Source organism: Hypanus sabinus, chromosome 16 (genome assembly GCF_030144855.1).
Source record: "Hypanus sabinus isolate sHypSab1 chromosome 16, sHypSab1.hap1, whole genome shotgun sequence".
Taxonomy (NCBI): Eukaryota; Metazoa; Chordata; class Chondrichthyes; order Myliobatiformes; family Dasyatidae; genus Hypanus; species Hypanus sabinus.
In genome coordinates this window covers 30,846,024-30,864,118 of record NC_082721.1, presented here as the reverse complement: position 1 = coordinate 30,864,118, position 18,095 = coordinate 30,846,024, and the positions used below count along the sequence as shown (strand labels likewise).

At 43.2% G+C, this 18,095-nt stretch overlaps 1 protein-coding gene across 1 annotated transcript; it reads right to left on the bottom strand.

The window, feature by feature from the left end:
- Positions 1-774: 774 nt before the first annotated feature.
- Positions 775-12,124, bottom strand: LOC132406589 (kelch-like protein 23). The gene is made up of 3 exons (XM_059992408.1): positions 11,020-12,124; positions 3,443-3,854; positions 775-1,093 (listed from the first exon to the last, which is right to left on the bottom strand). The coding sequence occupies exons 1-3, from the start codon at positions 11,993-11,995 to the stop codon at positions 775-777; spliced, it is 1,707 nt and encodes a 568-aa protein (XP_059848391.1). The 5' UTR covers positions 11,996-12,124.
- Positions 12,125-18,095: the final 5,971 nt, after the last annotated feature.

The window sequence follows — 18,095 nt, the reverse complement described above, 5'->3', positions numbered from 1 at the left end:
ATTAACAGCCAGTTCCCAATTACTCTGGGGCATGAGGTGGCCAGTTATCAATCTAAGATAGTAAGGAGAGGCAACGGGCAACAAACATTGAGGTTTGGATGCTTTGTAATTTATGAAGGCCATTTGATCAAATCTACTTTTTAATAAGGATCTTAAAGTTTAAATTTTAGAGCACATGGGCTAATAGGTAAAGCTACAAGTGCTAACAGCAGTGAAAGGCTAGTATTGAATAGGAAGAAGCACAAAAGAGAGTGAAGGTCAGAGGGTTTGGGGGATGGCTTAAGGGGTTGGAAACTATCACAATGCTAGGGAGGACAGCATTGACTTAACCCTGAGTCAGTTACCAGCCCAGGACAGCAAGGAGACGCAATGGACAACAAGTAGAGATTTGGATGCACTGGAATTTATGAAATGTGCCAAATGCCAGGCTGGGTAGGGGAAAATTGTAATTCAGGAGGATACTGAGAAAGACAATATTGAGGGAGGATGGAAAGCAGGTAGCTTACTCAAAGAGCCGGTATGGATCCTTGTAGGGTACAGTCTGCAAGAGTTTCCAGTTAATGATTTCTACCTGGATTATTGAGCCAGCTTCCTATGCCTTTTGATAGAAAGGTGAAGGATTGCTAATCAGAATCCTGGATTCAGTTGCATGGCGCTGTCCATAGTAATACGAGTTGCAAGGCAATGCTGGTGCTGTGATTCCCCAGTCATGACCCCACTAACGGGGTTGTCGGTGATCTAAGACCTGTAATGTAAACTATGCCTCCACCTCCTTCAGACTCCAGAAGTTGTGCTGAATTTTCCGATGGACATGCAGCCTCGTACAGGGAGCGGGCAGGGCACAGCTTTGTCGACCACCTGACAGGTGTCTGTATAAGGATCGAAAAGAATCATATTTGGGATTGATGTGTTCCCTCTCCTCTCCCCAAGAAGATATGTCTTCCCATTAACAGTAGTGCAACCACTGAAGAACTTCTGGTTCAAGCTTTCCTCATCCACAGGAGTCCACTCGTCCGTGTCTATGTCAAGACGAAATGTTTGACCTCCCACTACATATATTGCACCATTCAGGAAAGTGGCACATAGATCATACCTTAAATGGGTAAAGGAAATGCCAGTGTTAGTGGTGATGTTATTAATTATAAGACTCTGCTATCCTACTGTCAGCTATAACATTGTGGGTATGGCTAACTTTAAACAGAGTCCTCTGGATAGAACTACGCTTAATCGTAAACAGAAAATACCGTGAACACTTGGAGATCTGAAAGCTGTGAGGACAGAGTTGACATTTGAAAGATATGACCTTCAGGAGAACTGGTAAATGTTACAGGTGAAGCAGATCAGTAAGCAGATATACACAGAAAGGAGGGGTGAGGTCAACAGCAACAAATTTCATGATAGGGCGAAAGACAACAGTGATGAACAGAACTAAGCAAAAGGACATAATAATCAGACATGCAGAGAAACAAAAAGGGACAGGGCTATAGATGCAGAATTATTGCTTGCTGTATCCCAAAAACAATTGGAAGAGAGCAAGATGAAGAGCAATTAACCAGTGAAATTATGGTGAACATACATTGACAACTTTTCACCTCGAAGAAGGGTAGAGCCAGAGAAGAACCATATGAAGGTGAGAGAAACACAAATCTAAGCAGGAAGATCAACATTTAGTCAGAGTTATGTAACACTGCAATGTTTCACTGCTAATGTTTGGATTATGACTAGAGATAACAGGGCTTTGGAATGTATGGTATCCAATGGGAAAAATGTTGTTCTTTCTTGTGAGTCTGGAAGAGAGTTTTTTTGCGGTCTCTGTCGGCGAGAGAAGTAAAAAGTGTGGAGAGAGCTGGTAGACCACTGGGTGGAGTAGACTGGGAGCAAGGCTCTGAAGTTTGGCAATGCTTGGAGGAGATCGATGGTTGATGCATAGCTGTAGCAGAGAGCTCCAACGTGCACTTTTTTTTTCCATAAAATGGGCCCTTTTCCTTTTTATTTTCTTTACTAACCCTATATCCAGATTAAGATTTATAAAGTTTAATCATTTAATTGCATATGGTGTACTGTTGTATATTTTGTGGTGTGGATTTGTAATCGGACAACACATCCAGACGAGCCCCCACAATTGTAACCCTCAGGCTCGGCCAGCATGTGTTTGTCTAGGGGAAAACAACCTCTGGCCCCGCCAAACAAAGAAATCTTGTTTGTGTGGATGCTGCGTGATGTGTTGCCTGGTGTGCAACCAAAGCCAGAACTTACAGTGATCCGGAATACTTCTCATTCGGAGTGAGAAAGAAGAATCAAACCAGTCGCTGTTCAATATAAAAAGGGAGTAAGTATGGGGAACAGAGATATTGAAGTGTCATGTTGCAACAGAAGTTCCCAATGAAAAGATCTGGTGGAGGAGGGGTGGTAAGAGGCTAGAAGGATTCTGGAGATAGGATTTATTGCGTCAAGAGAAGGAGCTAGTGCAGAGGTAGAAGTGAAGGAAGAAGCAGAACTCAGCAGATCTCAGCAGAACTATAATTAATTGAAATAGGGGCGTAAATGGATAAAACAAAGGTAAGGTCTTTTTTCAGCATTACAGAAGACAGGAAAATCATGCACAGGTTCAATGGAGGCATTAGGAAAAGAGGGGTTGGAGAACCATGAGTGGAAAAGCATTTGTAGCATTATTGGGTCTAAGGATTGTTGAGTGTGTGATTGTTGTAATATGAAAGAATAAATGTTTAGTTAAAGTGCTAACTGAGGTGCAGTGGCTAAAGATGGAATGAATGGAAGTGCCAACCAGGGTAAGCAAGCGAAGAAGCAAAAGCTGAAGACAGTGTATATGGCTCAGCATGCATTTCAGGAAGGGTTGTTTGCAGTATCTTGATTCACAATTAAAAACTTGGGTTTGATCACCCCAATCCAAAATGAAATGAATGAATCCGAGACTGAGAGGGTTGCAGAAATAGTAATGTGTCTGAAAGTGAATGTTAGTAGATCTCTGGGTGCCATGACTGGTCAGATAACCTCCTCCTATGCTGCAAGTTTCCATGTAACTCAAGAGAAACAGGAAGCCATGAAAGTAAATGAGATAAAAAGATAACCCCATTGGCAAAATGATTGGTGAATGCTGGAAGCAACAGGGCAGTGAATTAAACACAAAGAACATTCAAAATCTTTTTTTTAAATCAGGCTAAGAAGACACATTGGAAACAAAGTTAACATATTAAGTTCATACCTTTTGTTATAATTGGAACATGTTACAAATCTAGCAAGTGTTAAAACAGGTGTAATGAAAGTACAGGGTGAGAGTTCGAGACTAGATGGGTGATAAGAGGAGGAAAGAATAGGTGTGAAGTTCTTTGGTCTGGAGAGTAAGAATGATTAAAAGGACAAAGGGTAGTGGTTCAAGCTAAAATGTGGTGGTAATGAGATGTAAATAAAGAAAAGAACGCACCGGGGAAGGGGAGAGAAAGAGATGACATCCCAAACATCTGTGTCCACAACCAACCGCTGAACTCCGCTGTAGACATCACCATTTTCATCCAGTCCACACAAGACATAAATGCTGGTGCCATCACTGACTGCTGCTGCTCTCTCGACTGGCTGCACCATACGATGCATGCTCTCCCACTGTGTGTCCATCATTAGCAGCCGCTCAACATCAGCAATCACTGCCTCATCAGTGCTTCCTCCCAACACGTATAGGTACTCCCCAGCACCGACTGCACAGTGCCAGTTGCGAGACTGCTTCAGGGAAGGCCCTTCCATCCAGTTGTTTTCCCAGTGGTTATAAATTAGCACCCAGTCTACGCAGTACCACACTATCTCATCTCGGAAGTATCCGCCCGTGACAAAGATGTAATTACCTGTTAAACAGACAGACATGGAACAACATAATCACAGATTGGAGAAACTATGGAGAGTCTATACAATTAAGGCGGTTAATCTACTTCCAGAAATAGAAAATGGCAGTATCTGTTTTTATTGATATTGTTTTATTATTGTCACAGGTACCATACAGTGAAAAGTTTATATAGATCAAATAATTAAACAGTGTAGAAAGAAGTGTAAAGTTAGTGAAAAAAAGTGCTGTACAGGTAACAATAAAGTGCAAGATCATAACGAGGTAGATTGTGAGGCCAAGAGTCCATCTTAACATACAAAAGGTCAGTTCAAGAGTCTGATATAATGGAATAGAAGCTAGCTTGATGAGAAAGACAAAGCAAGGAATATCCAAGGCATTGAGGTCATGGTTTATGATGAAATATAATTCTGGTGTTGATAGGCCATAATTTTTCATAGATGCCCTGTTTTAGGCCACCAGATAGATTCTGACATCCCATTTAGCACTATGGTAATGCAGTACAGCGCCATGGATTACACCCCCAATGTAAATGGAGTTTTGTCTCTACTAGGAGTGCAGACCAAGTCATATAGTTCCATCCCTCCTGTTAGTTCAGTCTCCAGCTGTTACAGAATCAATCTGGCAGATATAAACTTTTGTATTTCACATGTCTAGTTATTATTGGTGCTACACTGAAGACCCCCACTCAGAATGCATTCATTGCCATTGATATTCTTAGTGCTTTATCAAGTGTTGTTGAATACAGGACAACAACCTGAGGTAGAATGATGTCATGATCTGCAGCAGGTTTCTTTACATCTCTTTAACTTGGTGCCATGATTTATTTCTGGTTTGTAATCACCATTGTAGACATTGCAGATCCTCCACTACCATGCAATGACAAGATTATCAGTTTAAAAAAATTGCAACCACACCTAATCTAGACTACAACTTGGATAATATTTCAAAGTTTTTAGCCAGAGATTACAATCAACTAAAGTTTCACGAATAGAGCACCACTAAACTCTTAGGCAAAATTACTTTTAATCTTTTGGCAGTAGAGTTAATAGCAATGCTCAATGGACTAGGGATTCTATGGATGCCAGGCCAGCTGACAGCAACCTGGGCTAGGTGGCTTAGCTGAAGGAGTGGCAGAAGGTCTCTGCAGAGAGTTAACTCATGTAAGGCCGCCAGACCAGAGTACTTGGGGAGCATGAAGACCAGCTCACTGATGTCTTTACGGACATCTTCAATACTTCACTCATCCAGACTGCTGACCCCACATGCTTCAAATCAGCCACCATCATCCCTGTACCAAAGAAACTTTACACTTTCAGAACTACACGATTACCACCTGGTAGCACTGATGCCAACCATCATGAAGTGCTTTGAATGGCTGGTAATGGCACATATCAAAAACTCTATTCCTGCCACACTGGACAGTTGCCAAATGCTTACCAACAGATCTGCTCTACGACAGATGTTATAGCATCTGTCATGCAGCTGGCCCTGACGCACCTAGAAAACAAGGACACTTGTTTCAGAATGCTGTTCCGGGATTTCAGGTCAGCATTCAACACTATTGTCCTGTAGTCTCTGGTGAACAAACTCCTACTGCTTGGTCTAAATACACCACTGTGCAATGGATGTTGGACTTCCTAACGAACAGACCTCCGATAGTCAGGACGCACAACCACTTTTCCTCCCCCATCATCATCACCCACTGTTGTACACTTTGCTCACGTGGGCCTGCAATGACAAACACCCTGCTTATCGACTGTTAGTCCCACTCCCATCAGTCAATGGGGCATGGTGGGTTAGTGGATGGAGGTGTTGATCAGCTTTACTGCTTTGAATCTGGTGGACCTAGCGTGGAGGCTACGTAGCCTCCTCCCTGATGACAGTCCCACTCTTTGTCCCAGTGATGCTTGACGGACTAGGGATTCTATGGAACGCAGGCCTGGCAACAACAACCTGGCCAGCAACTTAGCACACATCCTGTGAAGTAGAGTATTCCAGCATGCTCCCAACATGCCTTGTAGATAGTTACTTATCACATTATATAGCCTCTGATTTGGCCTTGTAGCCATGCTGTTATGTAGCTAGTCTATTTGAGTTTCCAGTCAGTGGTGACCTCCAGGATTTTGTTGGCAGGGAGTTGTCAATATTAAATGCAGCTGGTTAGATCTCTCTAGTTTGGAGTTGATCATTGCCTTGCAATTTTTTGTAATGCAAATATTATTTGCCAGGATCTTGTGGTATGTAGGCAAGGTCTGTGTCATTTTCTATGGAGTTTTGAATGGAACTGAACATAGTAAATATTACTTTAGACTGTATAGTGTGGGAATAATGCAGCTGTTGAAGCCATTTGTGCATAAGACACACTCCTGAGCAACTCCTGCAATGATGTTCTGTGGCCTCAGTATTTGACCTCTAATAACACACATTCAACGGGCTGATTTCCCAACCTGAGAAGCTAGAAGCCTATGAAAGATTACAGGGCCCAGGTAGGCTATGTGTAGCCAAGGGTCATCTAAAGCTGAAAAAGTAGGGTATAAAATGCCACAGTTAGCTGTGTGGCCTGGCTTGTCTTATAAGGGATTGAGAGTACCCTCTTCATAAAATTTTCAATTTAATTCAGTTAACGTGATATCAATAAACAATTGGAAGGAAAGATTATGGGTCTGTCAACATCCTAGTTTTGTCCCAAAGGTACTTTCTGCTTAGTGAGTATCCTCTGTCCAAGCGGTTCTGCTGCAATTATGATTTATCCAACAAAGTGGAAAATAAACAATAAAATGAAGCTGACTCCAATTCTGCTAACTGAATCACCCACCCTAAGACCATAGATATAGGAACAGAATTAGGCCATTCCAGTCCATGAAGTCTGCTTTGCCATTCCATCATGGCTGATTTATTATTCTCTCAACCCCATTCATCTGCCTTCTCCCCATAACCTTTGACACCCTGACTAATCAAGAATCTATTAACCTCTGCCTGAAATACACTCAATGACTTGCCACCTATGGCAATGAATATCACAGATTCAGTACCCTCTGGCTAAAGAAATTCCTCCTCATATCTGTTCTAAATGGACATCGCTCTATTCTGAGGCTGTGTCCTCTAGTTCTGGGCTCACACACTATAGGAAACATCCACCCACATCCACTCTATCCAGACCTTTCAATATTCAATATGTTTCAATCAGATTCCCCCATCATTTTTCTAAATTCCAGCAACTGCAGGCCCAGAGCCGTCAAACACTCCTCAAACATTAACACTTTCATCTCCTCTGGACCCTCCCCAATGCCAACACATCTTTTCTCAGATATGGAGCCCAAAACTGTTCACAATACCCCAAATGTGGTCTGACCAGTGCCTTATAAAGCCTCAGTTTCACATCCTTACTCCTATATTCTAGTCTTCTTGAAATGAATGTTAACATTGGATCTGCATTTCTTATCACTGACTCAACCTGCAAGCTAACCTTTAGAGAATCCCACACAGACTCCCAAGTCTCTTTGCACCTCAGATTTTTAAATTTCCTCCGCTTAGAAAATAGTCTATGCCTTTATTCCTTTGACCAAATTGTACAACCATACACTTCCCTACACTACCCTTCATCTGACACTTTGTCCATTCTCCCAATCTGTCTAAGACCTTCTGCAGACTCACTGCTTCCACAACACTACTTACCTCCACCCTGTCCATCTTTGTATTGTCCACAAACTTGGCTGCAAAGCCACTAATTCGATAAGACCATAAGATATAGCAGCAGAATTAGGTTATTTGGCATATCAAGCCTGCTCCGCCATTTTGACGTGGCTGACCCAATTTTCCTCACAGCCCCAATCAACCAACTTCTTTCCGTGTTCCTTCATGCCCTGACCAATCAAGGATCTATCAACCTGTCTTAAATAAACATAAAGACTTGGCCTCCACAGCTACCTGTGGCAAAGAATTTCACAGATTCACTTCTCTCTGGCTAAAGAAATCCTCCTCATCCCCATTCTAAAAGGATACCCCTCTATTCTGAGGCTGAGTCCTCTGGTCTTAGATTCTCCCACCATAGAAAACATCCTCTCCATGTCCTCTCTATCAAGGCCTTTCACTATACGATAGGTTTCAATGAGGTCACTCTACATTCTTCTGAATTCTAGCTAATACAAGCCCAAAGCCATCAAACTCTCTTCATTTGACAAGCCATTCAATCCTGGAATCATTTTTCTGACCCTCCTTTGAACAGGGGCCCAAAACTGCTCACAGTATTCCAAGTGAGGCTTCACCAGTGTTTTATAAAGTCTCAACATGACATTCTTGCTTCTATATTCTATTCCTCTTGAAATGAATACTAACATTTTATTTGAATTCCACACCAGATTCAACCTGTAAATTAACCTTTAGGGAATTCTACACTAGGACTCCCAGGTCGCTTTGTGCCTCAGTCTTTTGTCTTTTCTCTCGATTTAGAAAATAGTCAGCCCTTTTATTTCTTCTACCAAGTGCATGACACTGTATTCCATCAAAAACAAGAGAAAATTTGCAGGTGCTGGAAATCCAAGCAACACACACGGAATGCTGGAGGGAACTCAACAGACCAGGCAGCATCTAGGAAAAGAGTAGATGCTAGATACTGCCTGGCTTGCTGAGTTCCTCCAGAATTTTGTGTGTGTTACTGAATTCTATTCACCATTTCTTTGCCCATTCTCCTAATCTGTCTTGTAGCCTCTGCTTCCTCAAAACTATCTGCCCCTCCACCTATCTTCATATCATTTGCAAACTTTGCAAAAAAAGCCATCAATTTCATCATCCTATGATGTGAAAAGAAGCAATCCCAATGTCGACTCTTGTGGAACACCACTCGTCACTGGCAGCCAACCAGAAAAGGCCATTCTTTGCCTCCTGCCAATCATCTGCACTCAATCATTAGTAAAATGATAGAAGCTCCTACAAAGCCCTAACAAGCAGCAAAGGCAAACTCACTGATGGGTAGTTTTGGTAGCTTAGGACCATTCAGTTCTAGCTTTAATACTTCAGAGGGGTGCAGTAATAGTCACAAAAATCAATTCAAATCCCACCTTGGAGATTTGAATTTATTTTCTGAACTTAAGTGGCATCCTAGTCTTAGCAATGAGGGGACAAAAGAAATGATCATTCTAACCTACCCTCTAACATCTGGTTTATTAACATCCTCAGGGAAAGAAATCTGTCACTCATTCTTGGTGTGAGTCATTTGTGACATCAGAACTACTGTAACCTAGATGACATTTCACAGTAACCTTCTGAAATGTTTTGGCAAAACATTCAGTTGTATCAGAAACTACCGCAGTACAGTGACTCTGCAAAGTTGCTTCCTGTCCAACTGACCTTGCAAAGTTTATTTTATGGACAGTTGGGAACTGTTTGGGAGAGTTGTCCCACAGATCAGTTAATTTAATGCAGTAGCTTGCTGCATAGGCATATCCTGTTCCAGATGCTGAGGGTATCTCCTACAAATGCTGTGAAAAGGCTTCTATTTGTATTTTTCTTCATCATCAAATCTTGAATCATATTTCCCTTCATAGTTAAAAGCTATCAAATTCATAATCAGTTTTGTCTTTAACCTCCAAGGCTAAAACAGTTGTGGCAGCCTTAGCCATGACAATTCATGAGGAATTATCATCTAAGAATGGATTTAGGATACTGGAAATAGAGTCTGGATTTAATCAGTTATTTTGTTGTAAAAAGGTAGTTTTAATAGAAAATGCTGGAGGAACTCAGCAGGCCAAGCAGCATCTATGAAAAAACATCTTTCCTTCCCCCACCACTTACTGCTTTCTGCAGGGTTTGCTCCCTACGCGACTCCCTTGTCCATCATCCCCCCCACCCCCCGGCGATCTCTCTCCTGGCACTTACCCTTGCAAGCAGAACAAGTGCTACATCTATCCTTACACCTTCTCCCTCACTACCACCCAGGGCCTAAACAGTCCCTCCAGGTGAGGCGACACTTCACTGAATTTGTTGGGGTCATTTACTGTGTTCAGTGCTCCGAGTGTGGCCTCCTGTACATCGGTGAGACCTGACATAAATTGAAAGACTGCTTCACTAAGCATCCCCCAGAACAAGTGGGATCTCCCAGTAGCCACCCATTTTAATTCCACTTCCCTTTCCGATATGCCCATCCATGACCTCCTCCACTGTTGTGATGAGGCCACACTTAGGTTGGAGGAACAACACCTTATATTCCGTTTGGGTAACCTCCAACCTGCTGGCATGAACATTGATTTCTCAAACTTCCCGTAATGCCCCCCCCCCCCTCCATTTCGAATCCCCTTTTTCCCCTCTCACCTCATCACCTCCCTCTGGTGTTCTTTCCCCCTTTTACTTTCTTCCATGGCCTTCTGTCTCTTTCACCAACCAATTTCCCAGCTCTCTATTTCATCCCTCCCCCTTCAGGTTTCATCTAACACATGGTGGTTCTCTCACCCCTTCCCCCTCCTCTAAAATCTAGTCCTCAGCTTTTTTTCTCCAATCCTGCAGAAGGGTTTTGGCCTGAAACATCAACTATAATTTTGTCCCTAGATGCTGCCTGGCCTGTTGAGTTCCTCTAGTATTTTGTGTGTGTTGCTTGAATTTCCAGCATCTGCAGATTCTCTTGTTTCTGATTTAATAGGAAGTAAATATTTTAAAACAGTAGGAGCACGTTGTTCAGGTGCAAGCTTAGCTTTTACAGCAGTCAAAACACACGAGTGAATCTGCAGATGCTGGAAAAAAATAAAAACACAATATGCTGGCAGAACTCAGCAGGCCAGACAGCATCTATGAGAAGAGGTAGTGACGACGTTTCCTGCCGAAACCCTTCATCAGGAATGGCTAAGCTCAAAACACTTTCCTTAACTACAACATATCCAAATCAGTGATGCTTCTGGTCTAGAAGTGCGTTGGAATGACTGAACGGAATGTTACAGTTAACCGAAGATAAAACGCTCTCTATGCTTGACTCAGGCACACAGGGTGTGCGAAACAGAAGCAGTTCACAGCCAACGCAGACAAGGATGGAGGTGACGGAAAATAAAAGTGTCAAGCAAACCGACAAACAAAATTCTATTGCATTTAAGTGAATGGGTGATTATTGATTACCGCAAAGCGTATTAAGGGCGTGAGATGAATTATGCGTGGTGTTTGATATACAATTCAGGCTGAGTTACCTACTGCTGCCACGGCGTATTGAGTGAGGTTTCTGCGGCGGAGAGGAGAGCAGGCCTGCCATGTGTTGCTTTTAGGATAGAACTGGAAGAGTTCTTGCTGTTCGCGCTCATGTCTTCCCCCGAGGATGTACATGGTCTCGTAGCGCCTGCTCTTCTGGGTCGCCGACCAGGTGCGGGGAGGGTTGCGGTTCAACATCTGCAGGACTCTGGCGCAGGTGTCGTCCTCGCTGCCGCGCTTGGACCGTTTGATCAGCAAGTCCAGGAACGTGAGGCTCATGAAGGGGGCTCGCATCAAGCCCAAGAGCGGCAGCAAGGCTGCCTCCCTGCAGCGCCGGTGGCTCGCCCACTTCACCACGGCCTCGAACACCTCGTCCTCCTTGCGCACGTAGAGGTCGTCGCTGGCCAGCAGCTCGACCAGCGCCTCCTCGGAGAGCTGCGCGAACTCCTCCTGGTGGGTGACCACGGCTTCCAGGTGTGTGAGGGCGACGCGGCGGGCGGCGGCCGTTAGGCCCGGGCACGCGAGGCGTCGCGAGTAGGCCCAGAAGCCCAGGCAGTTGGACACGTGCAGCTCCCGCTGCAGGAAGGCGCTGCACAGCAGCTTCAGCCGGTCGAAGAGCAGGAAATCGGCCGCCTCCAGCAGGGCCGTCACGTTGTCCCGCTTGATCTCAACCCGGCCGTCGACTGCGAAGGCCAACAGCAGCTTAAAGACTTCGGGGTCCACGCCTCGCAGTACAACGTGGCGCTCAGACCCTTCCCTGGAGCCTCCGAAGAACATGGCCCGAAAGTACTCGCTGGCCCGCGACAGCACGCCCCTGTTGACACGGAACAGCCGCTGGCCGACTTCCAGGACGGTGTCGGCGGCCGGCTCCCTGTCACCGTGGCCCGTTGGCTCGCAAGCCATTTTGCCTTGGCCTCCTGCTCTATATTTAGCTTGATTTAAGGAGCAGATGTGACCGGAGCCAAGTCGGACTGGCATCCAGAGCGAAAAAAAAAGTAAGCTGCAGCTTGAACTCAGCGGGTCAGGCAAAAAAGTTCCAGACCTATTTTAATGGCGTGACAAGGGTGATACTGGTCCCCCAAACCGGGATAGCACCTTTAAATCATATTTAATGTAGCAATGAAACCTGGTTCAGTCAAACGAAGAACGTGTAAACAGCTTTGACAATACAAGGCATTATTTCCGACTAAACGGAGTTAATATGAAAACAACTGAAAAAGTAAATCTTGAAATTTACAAGTTCTGTATCATTACAGATATTGGAGTTGGTTTATAATTTTTAAATATACCAGGATACAGTGAAAAGCTTGTCTTGCATACAGTCATTACAAATCATTAAAATACACAGTGCATTGTGGTGGTACAAGGTAAAATAATAACAATGCAGAATAAAGTGCAGGAGCTACAAGAAAGCGTGGTGCAGGCGCAAAATCAGAACAAGGTAGATTGTGAGGTCAAGAGTCCCAGCAACACAATTGCATTGCCCACTGAGTCTCTGTGGGTGGAAATTAGAAACAGGAAGGAGTCAATAACCACCCAATAGTAACAGGGACATTGAGGAGCAGATAGGGAGACAGATTCTGGAATGGTGCAATCATAACAGGGTTGTGATGGGAGATTTTAATTTCCCTATTGATTGGCATCTCCCTAGAGCAAGGGGTTTAGATGGGGTGGAGTTTGTTAGGTGAGTTCAAGAAGGTATCCTGACACAATATGTGGATAAGCCTACAAGAGGAGAGGCTGTATTCGATCTGGTATTGGGAAATGAACCTGGTCAGATGTCAGGTCTGTCAGTGGGAGAGCATTTTGGAGATAGTGATCGCAATTCTCTCCTTTACCATAGCATTGGAGAGGGATAGGAGCAGACAAGTTGGGAAAACGTCTAATTGGAGTAAGGGGAAATATGAAGCTATCAGCCAGGAACCTGGAAGTATAAATGAGGAGCAGATGTTCACAGGGAAACATATAGCAGAAATGTGGCAAATGTTCAGGGGATATTTGCGTGGCATACTGCATAGGTACATTCCAATGACTCAGAGAAAGGATGGTAGGTTACAGGAACCATGGTGTAAAAAGGCCGTTGAAAATTTAGTCAAGAAGAAAAGAAAAGCTTAAGAAAAGTTCAAAAAACCAGGTAATGGTAGAGATCTAGAAAATTATAAGGTTAGCAGGAAGGAACTTAAGAATGAAAATAGGAGAGCCAGAAGGAGCCATGAGAAGGCCTTGGTGAGCAAGATCAAGGAAAATCCCAAGGCATTCTACAAGTATGTGAAGAGCAAAAGGATAAGACATGAGAGAATAGGACTAATCAAGTGTGACAGTGGAAAAGTGTGTATGGAACCTGAGTAGGTAGCGGAGGTACATCATGAATACTTTGCTTCAGTATTCACTATGGAAAAGGACCTTGGCGATTGTAGGGATGACTTACAGCAGACTGAAAAGCGCAGATAGACGTTAAGAAAGAGGATGTGCTGGAGCCTTTGGAAAGCATCAAGTTGGATAAGTCACTGGGACGAGATTATAACCCAGGCTACTGTGGGAAGCGAGGATTGCTGAGTCCCTGACAATGATCTTTGCATCATCAATGGGGACAGGAGAGGTTCCGGAGTATTGGAAGTTTGTAGATGTTGTTACCTTGTTCAAGAAAGGGAGTAGAGATAGCCCAGAAAATTATAGACCAGTGAGTCTTACTTCAGTGGTTGGTAAATTGATGGAAAAGATCTTGAGATGCAGGATTTATGACATTTAGAGAAGCATAATATAATTACAAATAGTTAGCATAGCTTTGTCAAAGGCAGCTTGTGGCTTATGAACCTGATTGAGTTTTTTGAGGCTGTGACTAAACACATTGATGAAGGTAGAGCAGTAGATGTAGTGTATATGGATTTCAGCAAGGCATTTGATAAGGTACCCAATGCGAGGCTTATTAAGGAAACTTCAGCGTCTTAAGTTAAATTCCTTCATCTAATATCAATAAAGATTATTATATATAGGAATTTAACTTTTCATTCTCCAGAAAAGCATCTAATTGTTTCTTAAGCCAATCATTTTGGCCTTCACTGTTAAAACTGATTCATAAACTCTCATCCTTTTGTGAAAAATCAGCCAAGTTCCAAGAAGAGTATTTACATGTTTGGCACAGCTTTGTGGGCTGAAGGGCCTGTATTGTGCTGTAGGTTTTTGATATTTCTAAGGAAACATGGGATGCAAGGAGACCTTGCCTTGTTGATCCAGAATTGGCTTGCCCACAAAAGGTAAAGAGTGGTTGTAGACAGGTCATATTCAACATGGAGGTTGGTGACCAGAGGTGTGCTCCAGAGATCTGTTCTGAGACCCCTTTTTGTGATTTTTATAAATAACCTGGATGAGGAAGTGGAGGGAAGGGTTAGTAAATTTGCTGATGACTCAAAGGTTGGGTGTGTTGTGGATAGTGTGGAGGGCTGTCAGAGGTTACAGCGGGGTATTGATAGGATGCAAAACTGGGCTGACAAGTGGCAGATGGAGTTCAACCCAGATAAGTGTGATGTGGTTCATTTTGGTAGGTCTAATACGATGGCAGAATATAGTATTAATGGTAAGAGTCAGTGCGAAGGATCAGAAGGATCTTGGGGTCCATAGGACACTCCAAGCTACTGTGCAGGTTGACTCTGGTTAAGAAGGCATATGATGTATTGGTCTTCATCAACTGTGAGATTGAGTTTAAGAGCTGAGAGATAATGTTACGGCTATATAAGATCTTGATCAGATCCGACTTGAAGTACTGTGTTCAGTTCTGGTCACCTCACTACAGGAAGAATGTGGAAACTATAAAAAGGGTGCAGAGGGGATTTACTAGGATGTTGCCTGAATTGGAGAGCATGCCTTATGAGAATAGGTTGAGTGAACTTGGCCTTCTCTCCTTGGAGTGACGGAGGACGAGAAGTGACCTGATAGAGGTGGATAAGATGATGAGAGGAATTGATCATGTGGATACTCAGAGGCTCTTTCCCAGGACTGAAATGGCTAACACGAGAGGGCACAGTTTTAAGGTGCTGGGGAGTAGGTACAGAGGAGATGTCGGGTAAGTTTTTATGCAGAGAGTGTTGAGTGTGTGGAATAGGCTGCCGGCAGCAGTGGTGGAGGCAGATTCAATAGGGTCTTTTAAGAGTCTCTTGGATAGGTATATGGAGCTTAGAAAAATAGAGGGCTTTGGGTAAACCTTGGTAACTTCTAAAGTAAGTACATATTCAGCACAGCATTATGGGCTAAAGGGCCTGTATTGTGCTGCAGGTTTTCTATGTTTCTATGACAGTGATGAGTAGATCCAAGGTGGAAAAGAGGCTAGAAGGAAAGGATCAGAAAATGTCCACGGTAGTATTGGATAGAGCCTCCTGGCCATAGAAAATGGCACTGAGGCAGAGTGGCAGAAGAAGAGCACCTGTAAATATCTCACGTCAATATGCCCCATTGTGAAAGGTCAGTGATCTGAAATACCAACTGTAATACCCATCCCATGGAGGTCACCTGACCCACTGAGTGGTCAGATATTAACTAGAAAAGCTAGATATCTGAAATGAATTCAATGTTAAGTTCTGAGGGTGGTCATGTGGCCTGACAGAAAAAGATGTTGTTCCTTGAAATAATTCATCCTAACATTTCCCCCTCTGAACATGTAGCTTTTCACCCACTAAGATGAACTCCGTTATTAACAACAAATGTGCTGACATTATCAACACTGGTCCTGTTTTGCAGACTCACTTCTATCCCACAGAAGCTGAATACCAGTGTATTCAGGGAAGACAAATGTGTGACATTTGAGGCACAAAACCTCCATGTTCGTGTAAAAGCTGGGTGATTTGTTCCCCTGTTACAAAGCAGTACCACGAGAAAACAGACAGTACACTGTAGGCAATTAAATGGTTTAGCTTTATAATTCTTAATTTGACTAAAGGGTTAGTAAAGTAAAACAAAAAGAAAAGGGCCCATTTTAATGAAGCAGTCTAACGTGCACAAGTTGGAGCTCACAGTTTCCCTTCCACTGGTCCACCATTAATTTCGCAGGCTTCGTTGACTCCCAGCCCCACTCCAAGTCCTCTCCTTTCTGGTGTCTACGACCTCTCTCTTCCGGCATCTTCTCTCTCCATCTCACACCGAACAACAGACCCAGATCACCTTGGTCTCAGGCACACAACAAGAAAATCACTCTCTTCATTCGATGGCGCACATTCCAAAGCCGCCATTATCTCTAGTCATAACCCAAACTCTGCTGCTACAGGAAAACTATTACATTAGCAGTGCTTCTACAGAAAGACCATTATATTTGCAGTGAAACCTTTCTCAGGGTGCTACACTAGCTTTTTGACATCTTCTCACATCTCCATTTGGATGGACCCACCCACTGAGTGTAAAGCCTTTGGTCCCTACATTTGGGCAGGGGACAATCTCTACACATATTCTAGCCTCATCATTCAAATTGTGAACTGTATTTTTGGCTGACAATGTAGTAGCTGTATCCTTAAAATATTAGATTTTTTCAGTCAATATGCAGCTAGGTGGTAAAACATAGATCACCTGCCAAGTCATGCTGTCAGCTGTTGCAATACAGTACATTGCAACAATCAAAATAGGAACAGGAGGAGGTATTGGAGCCTCAAGTCTACTCAGCCATTGAGTAAGACTAACCTCAACTCTGCATTTCCATCTATCTGTTATAACCGTTTACTCCCCTTTGCTAAATAAACATTAATACACCCTGCCTTAGAAATATTCAAAGATTCTGTTTCCACTTCCTTTGTGGAATAGTGTCCCAAATTCATGACTCCTAGAAAGAAAACTGTCGAATTTCTGTCTTAAATGCACCATACCTTTTCTTAAAAAAAAATACTAATCCCCAGCTCTAGATTGCCACACAAGAGAAATAATTCTCTCTACCTTGCCAGGATCTTAAATGCTGCAATTAAGTCACTTCTTAATCTCATGCAAAGACAGCCTTGCACCTAACATTTCCTCATTAGACAACCTACAGATTGCATTTTAGTTTAAAAATCCTCTGAACTGCTCCCAACACATTAAAAAATTCTTACATAAAGAGACTGAAATTGTACATTGTATCCTCGGTGTGGTCTTGAATCTGTTGAAATTCTTTGATGAAATAACAGGCAGAATAGTCAAAGGAGAGTTTGTTTCATTTTTCAGAAGGTCTTTGACAAGGTGCCACACATGACGCTGCTAAACAAAATAAGAGCCCATGGCTTTACAGGAAAGATACTAGCATGGACAAAGATTGGCTGACTGGCAGAAGAGTGGGAATAAATGGGGCCTTTTCTGATTGGCTGCCTTTCACTAGTGCTGTTCCAAAAGGGTTTGTGATGGGTCTACTACTATTCATGTTATATTTTAATGATCTGGATGACAGAATTTGTGGCTTTGTGGCCAAGTTTGCGGATGATACAAAGATAGGTGGTGGGTCAGGTAATGTTGAGGAAGCAGGGAGTCTGTGGACAGATTAGGACAATGGGCAAAGAAGTGACAGATGAAATACTGTGTATGGTCACGCACTTTGGTAGAAGGAATAAATGCATAGACTATTTTCTAAATGGGGAGGAAATTAAGAAATCAAAGGTCCATTGTTCAGAACACATTTGGAGTGTTGTGAACAGTTTTGGGTCTTATATCTAAGAAAGGATGTGTTGGCAATGGAGAGGGTCCAGAGGAGGTTTATGAGAATGATCCCAGGAATCAGGAGGGTTAATGTATGAGGAGTGTTTGATTGTTCTGGGCCTGTACTTTCTGGAGACAGTACTCTGAAGAACGGTGGGGTATCTTATTGAAACCTACTAAATACTGAAAGGCCTGGGTAAAGTGGACATGGAGAGGATGTTTCTTATGGCGGGAGAATCTAAGATCAGGGGGCAGAGTCTCAGAAGAGGAGAACATCTCTGTAGAATAGAGATGAGGGGTAATTTCTTTAGCCAGAGGGTGGTTGATTAGTAAGGGTGTCAAAGGTTATGGGGAAAAGGCAAGAGAATGGGTGTTGAGGAGGAAAATAATTCAGCCATGATTGAATTCTGAGCAGTCTTGATGGGCCAAATGGCCTCAT

Excerpts from the sequence above, each read along its gene's own strand:
- LOC132406589 (XM_059992408.1), bottom strand. The coding sequence starts at position 11,995 with ATGCCAGTCCGACTTGGCTCCGGTCACATCTGCTCCTTAAATCAAGCT. Across the intron at positions 3,855-11,019 it reads ATACGCCGTGGCAGCAGTAG|GTAATTACATCTTTGTCACG; the intron begins GTAACTCAGCCT and ends TCTGTTTAACAG. Across the intron at positions 1,094-3,442 it reads TCTTTCTCTCCCCTTCCCCG|GTATGATCTATGTGCCACTT; the intron begins GTGCGTTCTTTT and ends TACCCATTTAAG.